Source organism: Protopterus annectens, chromosome 5.part0 (assembly GCF_019279795.1).
Source record: "Protopterus annectens isolate FY-2018-M chromosome 5.part0, PAN1.0, whole genome shotgun sequence".
Classification (NCBI taxonomy): domain Eukaryota; kingdom Metazoa; phylum Chordata; order Ceratodontiformes; family Protopteridae; genus Protopterus; species Protopterus annectens.
The window spans coordinates 1,974,539,974-1,974,562,606 of NC_056735.1; the positions used below are offsets into that span (position 1 = coordinate 1,974,539,974).

Sequence of the window (22,633 nt, forward strand, 5' to 3'; positions counted from 1 at the left end):
TTTATACTACTGACGACCTGACATCAGACTACAGGCGACAGCAGCTGGCACACAAAAACATTGACTCTGGTATTTGGGCCGGCTGAGGGCTACCACAGCAGGGATAACCCACAGGTGATGAATGCAACAGTGAGTGAATACACTCGAACATCTACATTTGTGGTAAGTATACAAAACCATACTTTTCCTCTTCTACGACCCCAGGCTTTTCTGTTGTCCTTGTATATGAAGGATTCTTACCTTCATATTCCTATTCACTTTGTTTTCAGGAAGTTTTTACATTTCTGTTACCTCCTCTCATTTTCAGTTCTCTGCTTTGCCCTTTGGCCTCTGCACTGCCCCGAGGGCATTCTGAAAATGCCTAGCTCCTAGGATTGCCTTTTGCAGGCCCCAAGGCATTTAGATTTCTCCTTGTGTAGACTGCTAGTTGCTTCTGGTCCCTTCTCCCAGTTGCTTGTTACAGGATCTGGAGTTCACCATATCTCTCCTCCAAACTCTGGGTTTCACTGTCAACTTTCAAAGGTTTGCCCGGACTCCCTCTCAGCATCATGTGTATCTGGCTTGCAGGATTTATACAGTGCCATTGTTGGCCTCTCTTCCACCTCCAAAAAGTTCTATCTATAACAGCTTTCTTTCAGTCTTGTCTTCTTCTGCCTGCTATTCCAGCTGGAGAGTTTCTTCGAGTCCTGGGATTCATGGCCTCTTCTGTTACTCCCTCTTACCAGACTGCACTTGCGTAAGATTTAATGGTACCTCAATTCATTTTGGCTTCAGCATTGCCACACTCTGGAGATTTCAGTGTGCTGTTCCCCCCTTGTCTAAAGTGGAAATTCAAGTAGTCAGTTCAGCAGCTTTCCCTCAACCCAGGCCTTCCCTTTCAGCTTCTGGTTCCTTCTCAAGAACTCTTCACTTACACTTTAGACATAAGGTGGGGGGCTTCCTGTGGTAATCTGAAAGTTCATGGTCTTTGGCCCCTCATCACAAGTCAGACCATATCAACATCAGCGAGACAACACCTCTGATTCTGGCCCGTTAACCTTTTTACCCTATGTTTTCTCCAGGTTCTCTGAAGTTTTACATTGCCAACATCACAGTGATGTGGTATGTCAACAAGCAGGGTGACACAAAGTCTTACCTTCTCTGCAGGGTTGCTCCCCACGGTTGTGATCTGGCTGTCAGTTATCAGTTAACTCTTTAGGCAGTACATATTCCCTTACAGCACAATATAGTGACAGACACCTTAAGCAGATCCAAAACACAGGTTTTCGAATGGATGCTTCACAGAGATGCATTTCTAGACATAGTCCATCAGTGGGTTATTCCTGAGGTAGATATTTTTGCCTACCCTCTGAACTGGCAGCTCCCTCTTTTCTGTTCCAGTGTCCCATTCCATCTGGGGTGAAGATGGACACACTTTCTTTTCCTTGGAAGGGAATGTTTTCCTGTGCCTTCCCTCCCCTTCTCCTACTTCCAGGAGTCCTGCAGAAGATTCAGTTGGACTTTGCAAAAATGTTTTTAGTGACTCCCTTTTGGCCAAGACAGCACTGGCTCCCCTCTTTATGCATCTGGCCAGGAGCAGTCATCACATGTTACCTTACCTGTTGGACCTCCTCACACAGGACAAAGGGTCACTCATCCATCCTTACTTGTCCACTCTTCAACTGACACTGTGGGTGATAAGGTTTTGGTACCTTTTAGGCACCTCTTTTCAGAGGACATGCTCAGGGTTTTACAGGAGGCAACAAAACCTGTAACCAGAAAGTCTCATATGCTCAAATGGAAGAGATTTTCTCTCTGGTGACATGCTAATAACCAGAATCCTTTTAGTGGGGGTGCCTGTGGTCCTCACCTGTTTGTGTGAGTTGTTCCAGACTGACTTGGCGTATTCTTCTTTAAAGGCCCATTTGTCAGCTATTTCTGCCTGTCTGCCCTTGAATCCTCCTTTGGCTTCTTGCTTTGAGGAAAAAACATTTTTTAAAGACGTCCTGCATCTTAGTCCCCCCAAGGAAGCCTATTCCTCCTCCTCCTCGAAACTTCAGTTGTGTTTTAGAAAAACTGACCCAGGATCTGTTTTTGAGCCTGGAGGTTCAGCTTCTCTGCAACACTGTGACTGGAAGACTGTCTTATTGCTCTTATTTCTGCTCAGAGAGTTTCTGAGCTTCAGGCCCTTATGTCCATCCCTCCTTTTTTTGTTTTTTCATAGAAGCAAAGTGGCCCTTCATACTAATCTTTCTTTTATGCCTAAGATTGTCAGTGAGTTATCTTTGAGTCAGGTATTTCAACTCCCTTCTGATGTTCTTCGTGTTTCACTGTTGCAGTCATTACATTTGGGTTATCTGCCTGCAGGTAGCCTGAATACCAGAGTCTTGGATTCCTGCGTCGGATGCTGTCTCTTCTTCCATGACGTCAGGTCGTCAGGGATATAAAACATGCAGCCGACGCCATTACATCAGTCTTTCTTGCCATGCGGTGCCCGAAGAAGAAGTAGTTCGCAAGTGCCTGTCAGCCAACTCCTGAAATTTTTGTTTTTGAGTTTCAGAACCGAAGTCTTCAAAAAAGCAAAGTACCCTGTTGGGGATCCTTTTTCTTGCTCTTAACCGATGTCAGTAAAAGTTAACAATTGTCTTACCTGTGGAAAGCAAATACCTCATAAAGATTTTCATTTTTACTATATTCCTTGCTTAGGCCCAGACCACGACGTCCCTCACTGTCGGTTTTGTGCCTTATTCAACCCCCAAACTATTCGTTGTCGGTCTATTTTTGCAGCAAATTATTTTGATGCTCTGTTTAACTATCCAGAAGTGGCTTCGGTAAGCCATCTGACTACCGATATTCTGAAAAAAAACGTAAGGATAAAGGCAGAGTCTAACCGCATAGTTCCAAAACTGCTGACTATGCTTCCGTTAAACTAGTGGCCAGTTTGCCGGTACTCAGTGAGGTGCTTTCGCAGCCCCTGATACCCGCTAATTCAGATTCGTAGGCCTCTACTGAGACCCATTCGGAGTCCAGTATGCCACGACATGCTTCTTTGACTATGGAACCTGCGGATATCTCTACCTTGGATTGGTCCGGAGCCACTGCGCAGGCACTGGCTTCTGACGGTGTATTCAGGCCTACAGACTTGCATTTCAAACCGACGCCATCTTCTTCATCAAGGCCTAAAACTTGACCCACGCCTAGAAAACAGACGTCCAAACCACATGGTCAGGCCCATATGCCTAAAAAGCAAATGCTTAGAATGGCTGAAGACCTTATTACATTAATTAGGAGAAGCCAGCCTTCCCCCTCTAAGAGACCTAGAACTGATTTTCCTTCTGATTCTTCTGATCAGGATTTTGAAATTTCTGTTTCTTCTGATTACCAGGATTTGCCCTTATCTACCTATGAGGATTCTGATGCAGAGGATTCCATTCCCTCTGCTTCCCCTCCAGAAGATTTTTCTTTTGGTGAAACCTTTTACACTCTTAGGGAGCATTTCCACTGGGAAAGCCAGGATTACTCTGACTCCAAAAAGAGGCTTAGGGAATTCTTACTCCTCCCTCAACACAGTCCTTTAGCTATCCCTCCTGTTCTGGACATTGTAGATGATGTCTTCTTGGAATCTAACCTGGCCCCAGACACCAGCTCCCAGAAAATCTGACAGGTATTACAGAGTACCTGACTCTCACAAGTTCCTCTTCAAAAATCCTACTGAGGATCCAGAGACCATTTCCCAAGGACCAAAAGGCATTAAGGCTACTGCTACCAAAAATCCTACCCCCTCTGAAAGAGATTCCAGGGCCTTGGATAGATGGGGTAAGAAGGTATACACCTCTGCTACTTTGGCCATTAGGGCTTTAAATTGCCAGTTTCATATGTTAAAGTAGCAGCGTATTATGGGACTACTTAAACAGTAAATTATGTTGATTCTTGACTGTGCTGAACATAAAGAATTGCAGGATTTAATGCATTCTGCTGAACAAGTTGGTAAACATACTTTGCAATGTGGTTTTGACTCTTTAGAAGCATCTTGCAGGGCTGCTGTCACTGGGTTTGTACTTAGAAGGCATGTTTGGCTTAAGGGGCAAAACTTGCCAGATCATGTTAAAGCTAAATTACTGGATATTCCCTTAAACCAAGACCGACTCTGTGGCAACAAAACAGAAGAAGTCCTTAAAAAGATGGAGGAAAAAGTTAAATCTATGCAAACTGTTAAAGATTTCCTGCAATACAGCCTCCCAGGTTTCGTAGGCATTGGCCTTCTAAAAATTGGTCCTTTCCAGTCTCTTCCAAGCCTTCTCAGTCCAAACCCAGGAACAGCAGACCACCTAGGCTACAGTCTCAAGGTACACACAGGCCTAAGTAGTGGGGGGCTCCCACTTCCAAAGTTGAAAGTAGTAAGACACCCCCCTATGGAAAAATGTCACAATGACTTAAACTTAACCCTTCCAAGCCCTGCTCAGCTGCGTGCTGCCTTACGGAGAAAGATTGCCCTGCATGCAAAAAACTGGGAACTCATTACCCAGGACAAATCGGTTTTAAATATAGCTTTCCAAGTATACAGATTCCACTTCCACACCTTACCAATAACGGTTGGCCAGACCTACCACCAAATCAGTGGGCAGAGGCTCAACAGCAGGTTCTCTCTTCTAAGTATCAGGGCTATTCAGCCTGACCCAGCAGAATAAAGGGGACAAAGTTTTTACTCTAGACTTTTCCTGGTACCCAGAAAAGACAGCTCCTGGCATCCTATCCTGGACCTCTCTATTCTAAACACCTTTTTGGTAATCCCAAAATTCAAAATGCTAACACCTCAACAGCTGCTTCCTGTGCTAGGCAAAGATGCCTGATTGGCAATCTTCGACTTAAAGGAAGCTTACCTGCACATTCCAATAAGGGAATCTTGCAGGAAATGCTTATAATTCAGAGCGCTGTCGGATGTTCTTCGTGTTTCACTGTTGCAGTCATTACATTTGGGTAATCCTGCTGGCAGGTTGCCCTCAGCCGGCCTGAATTCCAAAGTCCTGGGTCCTGCTTTGGCCGTTGTCGCCCCTTCCTTGACGTCAGGTCGTCAGGGGTATAAAAGATGCGGCCAGCGCCATTTTCTTTAGTCATTCTAGCCGCAAGGTGCCCAAAGTAGAAGCAGTTCGCAAGTGCCGGTCCGCCGACTCCTGATATTTTCGAGTTCGAGTTTCAGATCCGAAGTCTTCTATAAAGCTAAGTACCCCACTGGGGAAACTTTTTTCTTGCTCCAGACCGATGTCAGAACAAGTTAATAATTGTATTTCTTGTGGGAAGCAAAATACCTCATAAGGACTTTGATTCTTACTGTATTCCTTGCCTAGGCCCTGACCATAACGTTTCAGGTTGTCGGTTTTGTGCTAGATTTAACTAACGCACTATTAAGCATCGGTATGATTTTGCATTAAACTATTTTGGACGCAGGTTTAATTATCCAGAAATGCCGTCGGATAGCTATCCGACTACCGGAGTTCACAAAAAACGCAAAGAAAAAGATAGACAACCGAGGACCAAAACCGACGACGAAGCTTCTCCTAAGCCAGTCGCTGGTTCTCAGTGAGGCGCTTTCGCAGCCCCTGACACCCGCTACTTTAGAGTCGCAGGCCGCTACCGACTCCCACGTGAAGTCGGCTATGCCGCTGGAAACTCAAGGTATTGGAGCCTTGGACGCTATTCCTTCAGATGGGTCCGGAGCCACTGAGCAGGCACCGGCTTCTGAGGGTGTATTCAGACCCAAACATCTATACATTAAACCGACTTCAAAGACAGACTAAAGCACCTTCAAAGGCAAAGAAGCAAACTCAAGAGCCACGTGGACAGGCCTCCATGCCCAAAAAGCAGATGCTCAAAATGGCCGAAGACTTGATTACCTTGATCAAGGGTTCCAATCCCCCTCCTGATAAGAGGCCTAGGCAAGAGACTGACTATGAATCTTCAGATCAGGTTTCCATTTTTTCTGATTCCTCTTCTGATCAAGAATATTCTCTTCCCCCCTGTGAAGATTCTGATGCTGAAGAATCTATACCTTCAGCTTCTACTCCAGAGGACTATTCTTTTGGGGAAACCTTACATACCACGAGGGAGCATTTCCACTGGGAGAGCCAAGATTTTTCAGAATCTAAAAAGAGGCTCAGGGATTTCCTGTTACTACCTCAACACAAGCCTCTAGCCATCCCACCAGTGTTAGACATTGTAGATGATGTGTTTTCGGAGTCTAGTCTTACCCCTGACTCCTTACCTCCAGCTCCTGTTAAGCCTGACCGATATTACAGGGTTCCTGACTCACATAAATTCCTTTTTAAAAACCCTGTTGCAGACCCAGGAACTATTTCTCAGGGTCCCAAAGGAGTTCAGGCTTCCGCTCCAGAAAATCCTACCCCCTCTGACAGAGATTCTAGGGCACTGGATATATGGGGCTAAAAGGTTTACACATCTGCTACCTTGGCTATAAGGGCCTTAAACTGTCAGTTTCATATGCTCAAATATCAGCAAAATGTCATGGCATTGCTTAAACAGAAAATGTTGTTAAACTCTGAATGTGCAGAAAACAAGGAAATGCAGGATTTATTGCATGTGGCTGAGCAAGTTGGAAAGTATACTTTGCAATGTGGTTTTGATTCTTTAGAGGCATCCTGCAGGGCCACAGTTACAGGTTCTGTAATTAGGAGGCATGCTTGGTTAAAGGAACAAAATCTGGCTGATCATGTTAAAGTTAAATTATTAGATGCACCTTTACAGCATGATACTTTGTTTGGTGTTAAGGCAGAAGAGGTGTTAAAGATAATGGAGGACAAAGCTAAATCTATGCAAACGGTCAAAGATTTTTTTACAAGTACAGCCACCTAGGTTTAGTAGACACTGGCCAACAAAGAATTGGTCCTTTCCTGTGTCAGACAGACCTCAAAGGGGCAGACCCAGACGCCCTAGAGGCAGATCCCAAGCGCAAGGTTCATTCCGCTCAAAACAATGGGGGACTTCTACCTCCAAAGTTGGAGAAGACAAATCACAACCATTCAGGAAACAGTCCCAATGACTTCTCCCTGCCTGCACCAAGCACTTATCTCCTGGCAGCCCCCTTAGGGGGAAAATTAGCACTTTTTTCTCAACATTGGCACATTATAACCCAGGACAAGTGGGTCTTAAATATCGTGTCACAAGGCTACAAGTTCCATTTCCATACCCTGCCAAAGGCAAATGGCTGGCCAGATCTGCTAAAAAATCAATGGGCAGAGGCACAAAAACAAGTCTGATCCCTCATGGACATGGGGGCCATTCAACTAGTACCAGAGCAAGAGCAGGGACAAGGATTTTACTCAAGACTGTTTCTGTTACCCAGAAAGGACAAAGCCTGGAGACCAATACTGGATCTGTCTATTTTGAACACATTCCTGGATATACCAAAATTCAGGATGTTGACTTTGCAGCAGCTTTTGCCCATGCTGGGCAAGAACGCTTGACTTGTGACTTTAGACCTAAAAAGAGGCATACCTGCATGTCCCAATCAGACAAATATGCAGAAGATACCTCAGATTCAAGTCTGGCTCAATGCATTACCAATTCTCTGCACTGCCCTTTGGCTTATCTACTGCGCCCAGGGTCTTTACAAAGTGCCTGGCACCAGTAATTGCATTCTGCAGACAAAGAGGAATACAAATATATCCTTACTTGGACGACTGTCTAATTCAAGCAGAGAACAAGGACATTCTTCTACAGCATCTGGCATTTGTGAAAAGACTTCTAACATGCTTAGGGTACACAGTCAACGAAAAGAAATCAAAACTAGTACCCTCTCAAGAGATAATATTCCTGGATGCAAGCTTAAATACAACTGCCCAGATGGCTTATCTCACGCCAGACAAACAAAAGGAAACTGACTACCCATTTCAAAATGCTGGCAACAAAGGCCCAGTTATCTGCAAAAAATATTCTGCAGGCTTTGGGCTTCATGGCATTTTGCATCCTACTAATTCCATATGCAAGACTTCATATGAGGAAACTTCAATGGTACCTAAAAAGTGTTTGGACTCAACATTGCCACAGCCTGGAAACTATGATTACTCTCATTCCCTGCCTGCAACAGGAGTTTCGATGGTGGGCAAAGGCTTGTCACCAAAACAAGGGACAGCCATTCACATTACCCCCAGCCAGGCAAACACTAACAATGGATGCATCAGATTATGCCTGGGGGGCCCACATGGCAGGAAGATGCATTCAGGGCACATGGACCTCAAAACAAATGCATCTACATGTCAGTCAAAAAGAGATGCTAACAGTTCAGAATGCCCTGACAGCCTTCAAGGACCTACTTCATCCAGGACAACTACTGATAAAGACAGACAACACCACGGTCATGTGCTATATAAACAAGCAGGGCGGCACTCATTCTTACCCTCTTTGCAGACTAGCCATGACTCTGTGGGACACAGCATTGACTTACCAAGTACACCTGCAGGCACAATTCCTGCCAGGAAGAAAAAATACTCTGGCAGGCGACCTAAGCAGAAACCTCATGGATCCCCATGAGTGGCACCTGGATCAACAGGTCTTTAGCATGATAACAAGGAAATGGGGATGCCTGGACATAGATCTGTTTGCCTCCCCTCACAACTACCAACTAAAAAGATTCTGCACAAGGATTTATCACAGACAAGCATAGAAGATGGACGCCTTATCTTTCAGCTGGAAAAACCTATCAGTATACGCATTCCCCCCTCTGCCTCTCCTCCCCAAGGTACTCCTAAAGGTCAGACAGGAGAAGCCAAGGATGATACTAATTGCCCCAGACTGGCCCCGCCAGTACTGGTATCCAATACTAAGGAGCTTGTCTCCATGCCCAGCTTGGACCTTACCTCCGATACCTCACCTACTGTCCCAGCAAAACAATCAGATCCTGTGCAGCCAACTCAGGACTTTAAACCTGGCAGCATGGCGGATAATGTAGTCATACAAAACACACCTCTCAGTAAAGCTGTGATGGATGTCATTTTGGAGGCCAGAAGGCCTAGTACTGGAAAATCTTATGCTGGAAAATGCAAGAGCTTTTGTGCTTGGAACCAGGCACAAGGAACTGATACAGCTGTGCCAAATATTCCTCAGATTTTGCAATACTTATCTGAGATGCTGGACAAAGGTCTACCTTTTTCATCTATTAAAATTCATGCCTCTGCCATTTCGGCTCATTACAATATAGAGAGCCACCAATCTTTTCTCATCCCTTACTAAAACAGTACCTCAGAGGAGCCAAAAACTTAAGGCCTCCAAGAAGATCACCAATGCCTGCATGGGACCTCAACTATGTCTTGGAAAAACTCACCCTGCCACCTTTTGAGCCAGCTGCTACGGCTGATATAAAGTTTTTATCTTGGAAAACAGCACTGCTCCTAGCAATAACTTCTGCAGGACGAGTCTCAGAGCTTCAGGCACTCATGGCTGTGGAACCTTTTATCATTTTTTTATCCAAACAGGGTTTCTCTGAGGACAAACCCAACATTTATGCCTAAGGTTGTGTCCAGTGTGGCTCTTAACCAAACTATTCATCTGCCAACTTTCTATCCAAATCCACAGAACAAGGGGGAGAGAATTCTGCATTCTTTGGATGTACACAGACAGCTTAGATTCTACTTGGACAGAACCAAAGTTTTCCGAAAGACAGAACAATTACTAGTGGCATATGATACAGGATCGCAAGGAAAGGCTATCTCAAAGCAGACTATTTCAAAGTGGATAGGCCACTGCATTCGTTTCTGCCACTTACACCATGGCAAGCCAGTGCCTAAGGGCATTAGGCCACATTCAACCAGAGCTGCAGCCACTTCAGCAGCCTTTCTCAGGGGAGTACCAACCGAGGACATTTTAGAGGCTGCTACTTGGAGTTCAGTGCACACCTTTACCAAGCACTATTATCTGCCACTATACTCTAAATCCAGGGCAGGCTTTGCCACTGCAGTTCTGCAGGGCCTCATAGCCGCTCCTAATGCTGTTTAGCTCCAGCCACCCATCCATAGCTTTGGGACTCTACCCAAATGTAATGACTGCAACAGTGAAACACGAAGAACATAGTACAGTTGAGTACACTTACCATAAATGTAGATGTTCGAGTGTATTCACTGTTGCAGTCCAGGTTACCCACCCACCATCCCCCTTTCTTCTGATGGAATCTATCTTTCCTTCTCTGATTTATACAACCTATGTGGTGTATTTGCTTGTAGATGAAGGTAAAGTTTATATTGGTGCATGTATTTATATGTATATAAATTTGGGCTACCCTTTTAGGGGGGACCTGACATCTGGGGCAAGAAAAACTAAAGAAAATGGCATCGGCCGCATCTTTTATACCCCCTGACGACCTGACGTCAGGGAAGGGGCGACAGCAGCTGATGCAGGACCCAGGACATTGGAATTCAGGCCGGCTGAAGGCAACCTGCCAGCAGGATTACCCAAATGTAATGACTGCAACAGTGAATACACTCGAACATCTACATTTATGGTAAGTGTACACAACTGTACTTTCTCTGCTCTTCCCTTTGGCTTATCTACTGTGCCCAGGGTATTCACAAAGTGTCTAGCTCCAACCATTGCATTTTGCAGGCAGAGAAATATTCAAATATACCCATACCTGGACGATTGTCTGATTCAGGCAGAAAGCCAGGACATGCTATTAAAACATCTGGCATTTGGAAAGAAACTTTTAACCTCGCTGTGGTACACCATAAACGAAAATAAATCTCATCTGGTACCCTGCCAACAGATTGTATTCCTGGTAGCAAGCTTGAACACAACTTCCCAGATGGCTTACCTCATGCCAGAGAAACAAGTTTGACAGCCTACTTCAAACTACTAGCCACAAAGACCCAGCTATCTGCAAGGAAAATCCTGCAAGCCCTAGGGTTCATGGCCTCTTGCATTCTACTAATTCCATATGCAAGACTGCATATGAGGAAACTACAGTGGTATCTAAAAAGCCTATGGTGTAAACATTCTCAGGACCTGGAATTAATGATTCCTATCATTCCTTGTATAAAGACAGAGTTCCTTTGGTGGGCAGAGGCCTGCCACCTCAACAAGGGGCTCCCTTTCAGTCTACCCCCTGCTGCCCATACCCTGACTACAGACGCATCACACTATGCATGGGGTGCTCACTTGGCAGGGTGGTGCATTCAGGGCAAATGGACCCCGAGTCAGATGCACCTGCATATCAGCCAAAAAGAAATGTTAGCTGTACAGAATTCCCTGACAGCCTTCAAAGACCACATCCTTCCAGGACAATTATTGGTAAAGACAAACAACACCACAGTTATGTGGTACATAAACAAGCAGGGGGGAACCCACTCGTACCCTCTCTGCAGACTAGCCATGGCTCTGTGGAACACATCCTTGAGCTACCAAGAGAACCTACAAGATCAATTCCTGCCAGGCAAGCTAAATTCACTGGCAGACGACCTAAGCAGAAATCTCATGGACCCACACGAATGGAAACTAGAACCAAAAATATTCAACCTCTTGAGGAACAAATGGGGGACTCCAGAGAAAGACCTGTTTGTCTCACCTCTGAACTACCAATTGGACAAATTCTGCACAAGGACTCCCCACAGTCAAGCTTGGAAAGTGGATGCCCTGTCCTTTACCTGGGAAAGCCTCTCAGTTTATGCCTTTCCCCCTCTGACTCTCCTCTCGAAGGTTCAGCTAAAGATCAAACAGGACAAACCAAGGACAACACTGATTGCACCAGACTGGCCTCGCCAGCACTGGTGTACCCCCTGTTGCGCAGTATGATACTACTGGATCCATGGCACCTACCTCAGACACCTTCCCTACTGTCCCAGCAGGCGGGCCAGATGTTCATCGTGTTACACTGCTGCAGTCATTACACTTGGGTTATCTTGCCGTCAGGCGGTCCCGCAATCGGCCAGAGTTCCAAAGTCTTGGTCCAGTGTTGGTTTCTGTCGCTTCTTTCCTGACGTCAGTGCGCCAGGGGTATATAAGATGCATCTGACGCCATTTTCTTCAGTCCTCCTTGCTGCGTGGTGCCCAAACCAGAAGCAGTTCGCAAGTGCCGGCCGGCCGACTCTTGAGATTTTCGAAGTCTAATTTCAGATCCGAAGTCTTCAATAAAGCTAAGTACCCCATTGGGGAAACTTTTTTCTTGCCTCAGACCGATGTCAGAAAAAGTTAATTGTATTTCTTGTGGGAGCAAATACCTCATAAGGACTTCCACTCTTACTGTATTCCATACCTAGTTGTGCTAGATTTAACAAACGCACTATAAAAAGATGTTTTGATTTTGCTTTGCACTACTTTAGCCGAAGGTTTAATTATACTATGCCATTGGATCAACCAACGACCGCAATACCGAAAAAACGCAAAGACAAGGATAAGGACTGGCATCCGAGGTCCAAAACCGACGACGAAACCTCTTCTAAGCCAGTCACCGGTTCTCAGTGAGGCGCTTTCGCAGCCCCTGACACCCGCTACCTCAGAGCCACAGGCCTCCTCCGACTCCCACGTGGAGACAACTAGGCCTCTGGAAACTCAAGGTATTGGCCCTACGGAAACTAATCCCTCAGATGGGTCCAGAGCCGCTGAGCAGGCATCGGCTTCTGAGGGTGTTTTCAGACCTTCACAACTTACCATTAAAGCAACAGCCAAGACAAAAGTACCATTAAAGACAAAGAAGCAAGTACAGCATTCTCCTGGACAGTACTCCATGCCTAAGAAACAGATGCTTAAAATGGCCGAAGACCTCATTACTCTAATCAGGGGTTCCCATCCCCCTCCTGAGAAAAGGCCTAGGCAGGATACAGACTATGATTCCTCTGATCAGGTTTCCATTTTCTCTGATTCCTCTTCAGACCAGGGATACTCTCTACCCCCCTATGAGGACTGTGATGCTGAAGAATCTATCCCTTCAGCCTCTCCTCCTGAGGATTATTCTTTTGGGGAAACTTTACATACCATGAGGGAGCATTTCCATTGGGAAAGCCAGGATTACTCAGAATCCAAGAAAAGGCTCAGGGATTTCCTTTTAGTGCCTCAGCACAGGCCCCTGGCTATTCCGCATATGCTAGATATTGTGGATGATGTATTCTCTGAATCCAGCTTATCTCCTGATTCTTTGCCCCGTGCACCAGCCAAGCCAGATAGGTATTACAGAATCCCTGACTCTCACAAGTTTCTTTATAAAAACCCTTCTGCTGATCCAGAAACTATTTCCCAGGGTCCAAAAAGGGTTAAGGCTTCCATTGTAAAAAATCCAGTACCCTCTGACAGATTCCAGAGCTTTGGATAGATGGGGGAAGAAAGTATACACATCTGCAACTTTAGCAGTAAGGGCTTTAAATTGCCAGTTTCACATGCTTAAGTACCAACAATATTTAATGGCTCAGTTAAAACAGAAAATGCTTGCAAGCTCAGAAGCTCCTGATTGCAAAGAAATGCAGGATTTATTGCATGCCGTTCAACAGGTGGGAAAACATACTCTGCAATGTGGTTTTGATTCTTTAGAGGCCTCTTGTAGAGCCGCAGTTACACGTTCTGTGATTCGAAGACATGCTTGGTTAAAAGAACAGAGTTTACCGGATCATGTTAAGGCAAAATTATTGGATGCTCCTTTACAGCATGATACATTGTTTGGTATTAAAGCAGAAGAGGTGTTACAGAAAATGGGGGATAAAGCTAAATCTATGCAAACAGTCAAGGATTTCTTACAGGTACAGCCACTTCGGTTTAGCAGAAATTGGCCAACAAAGAATTGGTCATTTCCAGTGTCAGACAGACCACAGGGAGGCAGATACAGACGCCCAAGAGGCAGATCTCAACCCCAAGGCTCAAACAGACAACGACAGTGGGGCACCTCAACTCCAAAAGGAGGTGAGGACAAGTCTCAACCTTACAGGAAACAGTCACAATGACTTTCCCCTTCGTATGCCAAGCACGTCCCTTTTGAAAGCCCCCTTAGGCTGAAAACTAGCACTTTTTTTCTCAAAACTGGCAAACAATCACCCAAGACAAATGGATTCTGAATATTGTGACTCAAGGTTACAGGTTTCACTTTCATACTTTACCAAGGCTAAAAGGAATGCCAGACCTGCCACAAAATCAATGGGCAGAGGCACAAAAACAAATTACAGCCCTCATGGATATGAGAGCTATTCAAAAAGTACCACAACAGGAACAAGGACAAGGATTTTACTCAAGACTCTTTCTGGTACCCAGAAAGGACAAGGCCCGGAGGCCCATACTAGACCTTTCAATTCTGAATGCTTACCTGGATATTCCAAAATTCAAAATGTTGGCATTACAACAGCTTCTACCCATGCTGGGCAAGAAGGCTTGGCTTGTTACTCTGGACCTCAAAGAGGCATACCTACATGTCCCTATCAGACAAAATTGCAGAAGAAACCTCAGATTCAAAGCTGGTACAATGCACTACCAATTCTCTGCACTGCCCTTTGGCTTATCTACTGCGCCCAGGGTCTTCACAAAATGCCTGGCACCAGTAATTGCATTTTGCAGACAAAAAGGAATTCAAATATATCCATACCTGGACGACTGCCTCATTCAAGCAGAGATAAAGGACAGTCTTCTACAGCATCTAGCATTTGTAAAAAGGTTGCTAATTTCTCTAGGGTACACAGTAAACGAAAAGAAGTCAAAACTAGTGCCCTCGCAACAGATTATATTCCTGGGTGCTAACTTAAATACAACGCCCCAGATGGCTTACCTCACGCCAGACAAACAAGTTCAACTAACTCAATATTTTCAGATACTGGCAAAAAAGTCCCATCTCCCTGCAAGAAAAATTCTGCAGGCCCTGGGATTCATGGCATCCTGCATACTACTAATACCATATGCAAGACTGCATATGAGGAAATTACAATGGTACCTAAAAAGTGTTTGGACTCAACACTCCCACAGTTTAGAAACAATAATACCAATGATTCCCTGCCTGCAACAGGAATTTCGATGGTGGGCACAGGCATGTCACCTAAACAAGGGTCAGCCTTTTACCCAACCCACAGCCAGGTAAACTCTAACAACAGATGCTTTGGATTACGCCTGGGGAGCACACATGGCAGGAAAATGCATTCAGGGCAAGTGGATCACAGACCAGATGCATCTTCACATCAGTCAAAAAGAGATGGCTGTTCAAAATGCCCTAACAGCTTTCAAGGACCTTCTGCATCCAGGACAATTATTACTAAAGACAGACAACACCACAGTAATGTGGTACATAAACAAGCAAGGGGACACTCATTCTTATCCCCTATGGCAAGCCATGACCTTGTGGAACACAGCTCTAACATATCAAGTTCACCTGCAAGCACAATTCCTGCCAGGAAAGAAAAATACTCTGGCAGACGATCTAAGCAGAAATATCATGGACCCTCACGAATGGAAGTTGAATCCACAAATCTTCAGCATGGTAACGCAAAAATGGGGATGCCCAGACATAGATCTTTTTGCCTCCCCACTGAATTGCCAACTACAAAAATTCTGCACAAGGACTTATCACAAACAAGCATGGAAAGTGGATGCTCTTTTGTTCAGCTGGAAAAACCTAAAAGTTTATGCCTTCCCGCCACTGCCTCTCCTTTCAAAGGTACTCCTAAAAGCCAGACAAGAAAAAACACAGATGATCCTGATTGCTCCAGACTGGCCACACCAGCACTGGTACCCTATCTTAAGGAACTTGGCTCAAGGCCCACCATGGATTTTGCCTCAAATTCCACACCTTCTGACTCAACAAAACAATTAGATCCTGCACTTTCAGGTCAAAACCCTAAACCTGGCTGCATGGCAGATACATTAGTCAAACAGGCAACACTAAAGCTGTTATGGATGTCATTTTGGAGGCCAGGAGGCTGAGCACCAAGAAAGCTTACTCAGAAGAATGGAAGAGATTCTGCGCCTGGAACCAGGCTCAAAGCCTTGACCCTCTTGTTCCAAACATTCCTCAGATTTTACAATACTTAACTGAGATGCTGGACAGAGGCCTATCCTTTTCATCAGTTAAGATGCACGCCTCTGCCATTTCAGCACATTACAACACGGATCCTCCTTTATTCTCATCCCTTGCTAAAGCAGTACCTCAGAGGGGCTAAAAACATAAGACCGCCCCGGAGAGCACCAACACCTACTTGGGACCTCAATTTCATTTTGGAAAAACTGACCCTACCACCTTTTGAGCCAGCCAATACAGCCGATCTAAAATTTTTATCATGGAAACCAGCTCTGCTCCTGGTAGTAACTTCAGCACGAAGAGTCTCAGAGCTACAGGCATTAATGTCAGTGGAACCTTTTATAATTTTTGATCAGGACAGGGTTTCTCTAAGAAAAAAAACCCTACCTTTATGCCAAAGGTGATATCTAGTGTGGCTCTAAACCAAACCATCCATTTGCCAACTTTTTATCCACACCCCCAGAATAAAGGGGAGAAACTTCTGCATTCTTTGGACATACACAGGCAGCTACGCTTCTACTTGGACAAAACAAAAGCTTTCAGGAAAACTGAGCAACTGTTTGTAGCATATGCTGCAGGATCACAGGGCAAGGCTATCTCAAAGCTGACTATTTCCAGATGGATAGGATGCTACACACAGCTACAGTCCCAAATACCAGTAGGCCACATTCCACCAGGGCAACAGCCACTTCAACAGCCTTTCTCAGAGGAGTACCTACCAAGGAAATTTTGGAAGCTGCAACTTGGAGTTCAGTGCACACCTTTACCAAGCACTACCACCTGCCTCTTTACTCTAAACCCAGAGCAGGATTTGCCACTGCAGTTCTACAGGGCCTCATTGCCAGTCCTAACTCTTTATAGACCAGCCACCCAACCTTAGCTTTGGGATTCTACCCAAGTGTAATGACTGCAACAGTGTAACACGATGAACATAGTACAGTTTTGTACCTACCATAAATGTAGATGTTCGAGTGTTCACACTGCTGCAGTCCAGGTTACCCTCCCTCCATTCCTTCTTAACTAGCAGGACTTATCCATACCTTTCTATTCTATACAACCTTTGTGGTGTATTTGCTTGTAACTGAAGGTATTGTTCTTATTTTATATGTATATTTTTTTATTAGCAATATGTATTGACTTCCTACTTGGGGGCACCTGACATCTGAGTCAAGAAAAACTGAAGAAAATGGCGTCGGCTGCATCTTATATACCCCTGGCGCACTGACGTCAGGGAAGAAGCGACAGCAACCGATGCCGGACCAAGACTTTGGAACTCTGGCCGACTGCGGGACCGGACGGCAGGATAACCCAAGTGTAATGACTGCAGCAGTGTGAACACTCGAACATCTACATTTATGGTAGGTACAAAACTGTACTATTCTGCACCTCGGCTTCAAACCCTGAACCTTGCAGCCTGGCTAATTCCTTGAGCTCTCCAATAGCATCCCTCAGTAAACAGGTGCTAGATGTCATTCTGGAAGCAAGGAGACCCAGTACTAGAAGATCCTATGCTGATAAGTAAAAAAGATACTGTTCCTGGAGCCAAACTCAGGGGATGGGCACTATGGTGCCCAGCTTACCTCATATTCTTCAGTACTTAACAGAAATGCTCCACAAGGGCCTATCCTTCTCGTCAATTAAAATTCATGCCTCTGCCATTTCAGCACATTGTAATACTGAACCACCCCTCTTCTTTCACCCCCTGTTAAAGCAGTTCCTCAGAGCGGCTAAAGATTTAAGGACCCCCCCCCCCCAGGCGAGCCCGTACTCCAGCCTGGGACCTTAACTTTGTTTTGGAAAAGCTCACTCTACCTCCATTTGAACCAGCTGTAACTGCAGAGTTGAAATTCCTTTCTTGGAAAACAGCCTTCCTTCTAGCCATCACTTCAGCAAGAAGAGTGTCTGAATTAAGGCCCTCATGGCAGTGGAGCCCTTCATTATCTTCCATGCAGGCAGGGTTTCTCTCAGGACCAACCCTTCCTTTATGCCCAAGGTGGTGTCTAGTGTGACAATAAATCAGTCCATTTGTTTGTCTACCTTTTTCCCGAATCCACAAAACAAAGGAGATAGAATACTGCACTCTTTGGACGTGCACAGACAACTTAGATTTTATTTGGACAGGACTAAGCCTCTCAGAAAATCTCAACAGCTGCTAGTTGGCTTTGCTGCAGGGGCAGAGAGGAAGGCCATTTCAAAGCAAACCATTTCTAAATGGATAGCCCATTGCATTCATTTCTGCTGTAAGCACCATGGAAAACCTACCCCACAGGGGATTAGATCACATTCCACCAGGGCTGCATCTACTTCTACAGCCTTTATCAGAGGGGTCCCTACCAGAGACACCCTAGAAGCTGCTACCCGGAGCTCTGTACATGCCTTCACCAAGCATATGTTCAGAGTTAGTTCACAATGACAAAAAATACACTGAACCCACAGATATTGCCAACATTCTGGCTGACAGGTTCAGTGCAAATTTCTCCTCCTCCCCAAAAGAAGAAATACTTATCCCAGCTGAATGTAACCTCCCTGTCATCTCAGATGTCCAGGTGAGAACCGCCCTCAGCAAAGCTAAAAACACTGCATCAATGGGACCTGACGGTATCCTGGGTTGCGTGCTACGTGAGCTCCAAGAGGAGCTAAACCCGCACATAAAAATGCTATTTAACCTTAGCCTTACTACAGGATATGTACCTGAAAACTGGCGTACAGCAACAGTAGTCCCACTCCACAAAGGAGGTACCTCTACTGACCCTGGTAATTACCACCCCATAAGCTTAACCAGCCTGGTCTGCAAAGCTATGGAAAGAATCATTATAGAACTAATAAACATTGGGGACTTAGACACTTGATCCCACCCAGTTCGGCTTTGTAAAAGGCAGATCCTGCCTTTTAAACCTGGTTGACTTTTTCGAAACAGTCACTAGAGCCATTGACGAGGGCAAAGCAGTCCATACAGCCTACCTGGACTTGGCTAAAGCTTTCAACACAATACCCCACTCTGGCATCATAGACAAGCTCAACAGCTTAAATGTAAATCCATATGTCACAAGATGGGTGGCAAACTGGCTAAAGGATAGAACCCATGAAGTCAAAATCGCTGGAGCCATGTCAGACTCAAAGCCAGTGACAAGTGGTGTCCCACAGGGCTCTGTCCTGGGACCCCTCTTGTTCGGCATTTATTTCTCAGATGTGAAAGCAAACATGGGAGGGTTGTGGCTGACAAAGTTCGCAGATGACTGCAAACTAGGCGCCATAGTCGATACACCAGCTGACACACACATCCGGAGTCATGGCCTTAAACTAAATGCCAAAAAATGTATAGTCATTCCCTTTGGGAAAAACAAAGTGCTTACAAATTATCACATAGGCGGTAACCCACTGAGTACGGAAAAAGTAATCAGAGACCTGGGGACCCAAGTCGATAGTGACCTCTCATTTGACACCCACGTTGCCAAAGTGGTTAGAAAGACTTTCTACCTTGCCCACCTTATCATGAAGGGATTCACATCCAGATCAAAGGAGGTCATTGTGCCCCTGTACTCCTCCCTTATCAGGCCCATGATTGAGTACAATGCCCTATTTGGTATGTACCTCACCTGGCACTTGCAACAGCTAGAGAGACCCCAAAAGTACCTCACCAAGAGGATCAAGGGTCTCCAACATATGTGATATGCTGCCAGACTAAAGAATCTCCAACTCTATTCAGTAGCATACCGCCTACTCAGAGGTGATCTGTGCCTAACGTACAAGGCCATGTCCAATCAGGAATTGATGGACATGCTCCACCTCAAAAAAATCCAAATCCATCAGAACCACGAGAGCTAAAGATTTGAACCTCAGCACAAATATGAATAGGACATGCTGGAGGGACAGATTCATAACTCAGAGGCTTCCCATACTCTGGAACAGAATCCCAGTTCATGTTAGGCAGAGCCCCTCACTGACTCTCTTCAAGAGAAATCTTGACGAGTGGATGGGAGATCGTAGGTTTACCCCAGGGGTCATCTCTGTGTCACTACTAGACAGAGGCACGGTAAACTAATTCTATTATGTAAGGGGGTCTTCACTGTGTCACTACTAGACAGAGGCACAGTATTCTAAATGTATTCTGTACAGTTTTGTACCATTACATGGGGTGGCGAAAGCCACATCACTATGGCTAGGCTTATAAATGCCCCAGGGCAGATAGTCTAGTACCAAACTATTACCACATGCCTATTTTTCTAAATCCAGAGCTGGTTTTGCCACTGCAGTTTTGCATGGCTTAATAGCTGGCCCTAATGCTCTCTAACGTCTTCCTCCCTTCCTTAACTTTGGGAATCAACCCAAATGTAATGACTGCAGCAGTGAAACACAAAGAACATAGTACAGCTGTGTACACTTACCATAAATGTAGATGTTCGAGTGTATTCACTGTTGCAGTCCTGGTTATTCTCTCTCCAGCCCCCTGACTTCTCTTAGCTCTACCTTTCCTTTTTGTTTTAAGCTTTCTGGTGTATTTGCTTTTTGATGGAGGTGTAACATAACATATAATGGCTTCCCTTTGTGGGGGCACCTGACATCTGGGGCAAGAAAAACTGATGTAATGGTGTCAGCTGCATGTTTTATACCCCTGATGACCTGACATCATGGATGAAGAGACAGCATCTAACGCAGGAATCCAAGACTCTGGTATTCAGGCCGGCTGAGGGCTACCTGCAGGCAGGTAACCCAAATGTAATGACTGCAACAGTGAATGCACTCGGAACATCTACATTTATTGTAAGTGTACACAACTGTACTTTTTCCTTCTCAGTCTGCCTGTGAGAGGGTCCTACATACCTTAAATTTGCACAGACAGCTCAGGTATTATTTGGATTAAACTAAGGCCATTTGTAAATCTTGACCAACTTTGTTTCTTTTCATCCCAGGACACTGGGCTTGGCTGTTTCTGAGCAAGCCATCCCTTCCTCCTGGATATCTAAGGCCATTTCATTTTGTTATTCTTTTCATGGCAACTGTCTGTATACTTCCATTAGAGTTTACTCCACCAATGCTGTTGCCTCTTCTGGTGCGTTCTTCAGGGGGTTAGACACCAACTCCATCATTGAAGCTGCTACTTAGTCTTCATTGCATAGATCTATTGGGCATTATACATTGGATTTGGTTTCTAGGGCCAGTGCAGGTTTTGCTTGAGCCATTCTGCATTGGTTTGTTGAGGGTTCTTCACAGCTATCCACCTCCCAATCCTTTTCTTGAGCTTTGGTACTCTCCGTAAGGTGAAGAATACTGCAACAGTGCTATTGAAGGATGTAGTACAGTTGTGTAAAATCTCACCAAAACAGTAGATGTCATTCTCTTTATTATTGCAGTATTTGCTGCCTCCCTTCAACACCCTTTTTTCTTTTGAGATTTGTTTTGGTTCCCCTCCTGGCCACAGGTCTTCCCTTTTCCATCTACATTTTCTCCTCCTGAAGGTTTATAGTCTGTTTTGTCCTATTGAGACTTACCACTTCTGGGGCATTTCATTTCCAGGTAACTGTCCATATGGCACCTTTATGCCCTACACCCTGTACACGAGAAGCATATGTATACGGTGCATATAAGATCTAAAGGCTTTGGTATAATGACCAGATGTTTGGCTGTCCTTGGCAGGAGATCCCTACTGTGAAGAATACTACAACAGTAAAGAGAAGGATATTTACTCTTATTGTAAGATTTAACCCAACCGTACTTTTCTAATGGCTTTCATTGCTAACCCATACATTGTCAGTTTAGTGTTGTAGAGCTCATCATGGATGCAGGGCTATGTAGTATACACTATTTGCAACATATCTTGTGAGTAGAGATTAGTATACGTTGCTGCTTGTCTGATTTTTGTTCAAAATTACAGAGCAGTGTAATGATTCATAGACATTTGTCTCTGTTGCCATTTCAGGTACTCTGACATCATAGTTCATCGACTGTTGGCTGTTGCTGTAGGGGCAGACTGCACATATCCAGATCTCATGGACAAACACAAGCAAGCAGCACTCTGCAACAACTTGAACTACAGACATAAAATGGCCCAGTACTCACAGCGAGCGTCTGTCGCATTTCATACTCAGGTATTTTATTCTCTAGCTGTAAAGTTTGTTTTAAAAGTTCATTCACTTTAAAGCATTAAGCTAACTTCTAGTTTAAGCAATAAAGTTTAATTAGGTGGATTTCATGTTTAAAACCATTAATCGTTTTGTAGTGCCTGGAGATGATTCAAGGTATTTAACTTGCAGATATTTTTTTCATTGTATACTTATATATATATATATATATATATATATATATATATATATATATATATATATATATATATATATATATATATATACATACATACATACATACATAGATACATATGTGTGTGTGTGTGTATGTATATATATATATATATATATATATATATATATATATATATACATACATATGTGTGTGTGTATATATATATATATATATATATATATATCATCGGCAATCCAGCTTCCATTACAACAGACCAGCGATGATTTCTGATGCAGACAGCAGAGTTAACGGACACACCCCCAACATTAACAACGCACATTACACCAATGAATTTCCCACTATCAAGGAAAGTACTACTACCGAAATTATGAATGAAAACCTGAATGAGAACCACAACACATCTACTTCTACTGTTTT

General features: G+C 44.5%; 1 protein-coding gene across 1 annotated transcript in view; it reads left to right on the forward strand.

Annotated features, from left to right (window-relative positions):
* The window catches only part of DIS3 (DIS3 homolog, exosome endoribonuclease and 3'-5' exoribonuclease), a 1,475,941-nt gene that overhangs the window by 1,279,751 nt on the left and 173,557 nt on the right, over positions 1-22,633 (forward strand). The window contains exon 17 of the mRNA XM_044072053.1: positions 21,876-22,044. Within this exon, the coding sequence (XP_043927988.1) occupies positions 21,876-22,044 (169 nt within the window). The remainder of the gene's footprint in view (positions 1-21,875; positions 22,045-22,633) is intronic.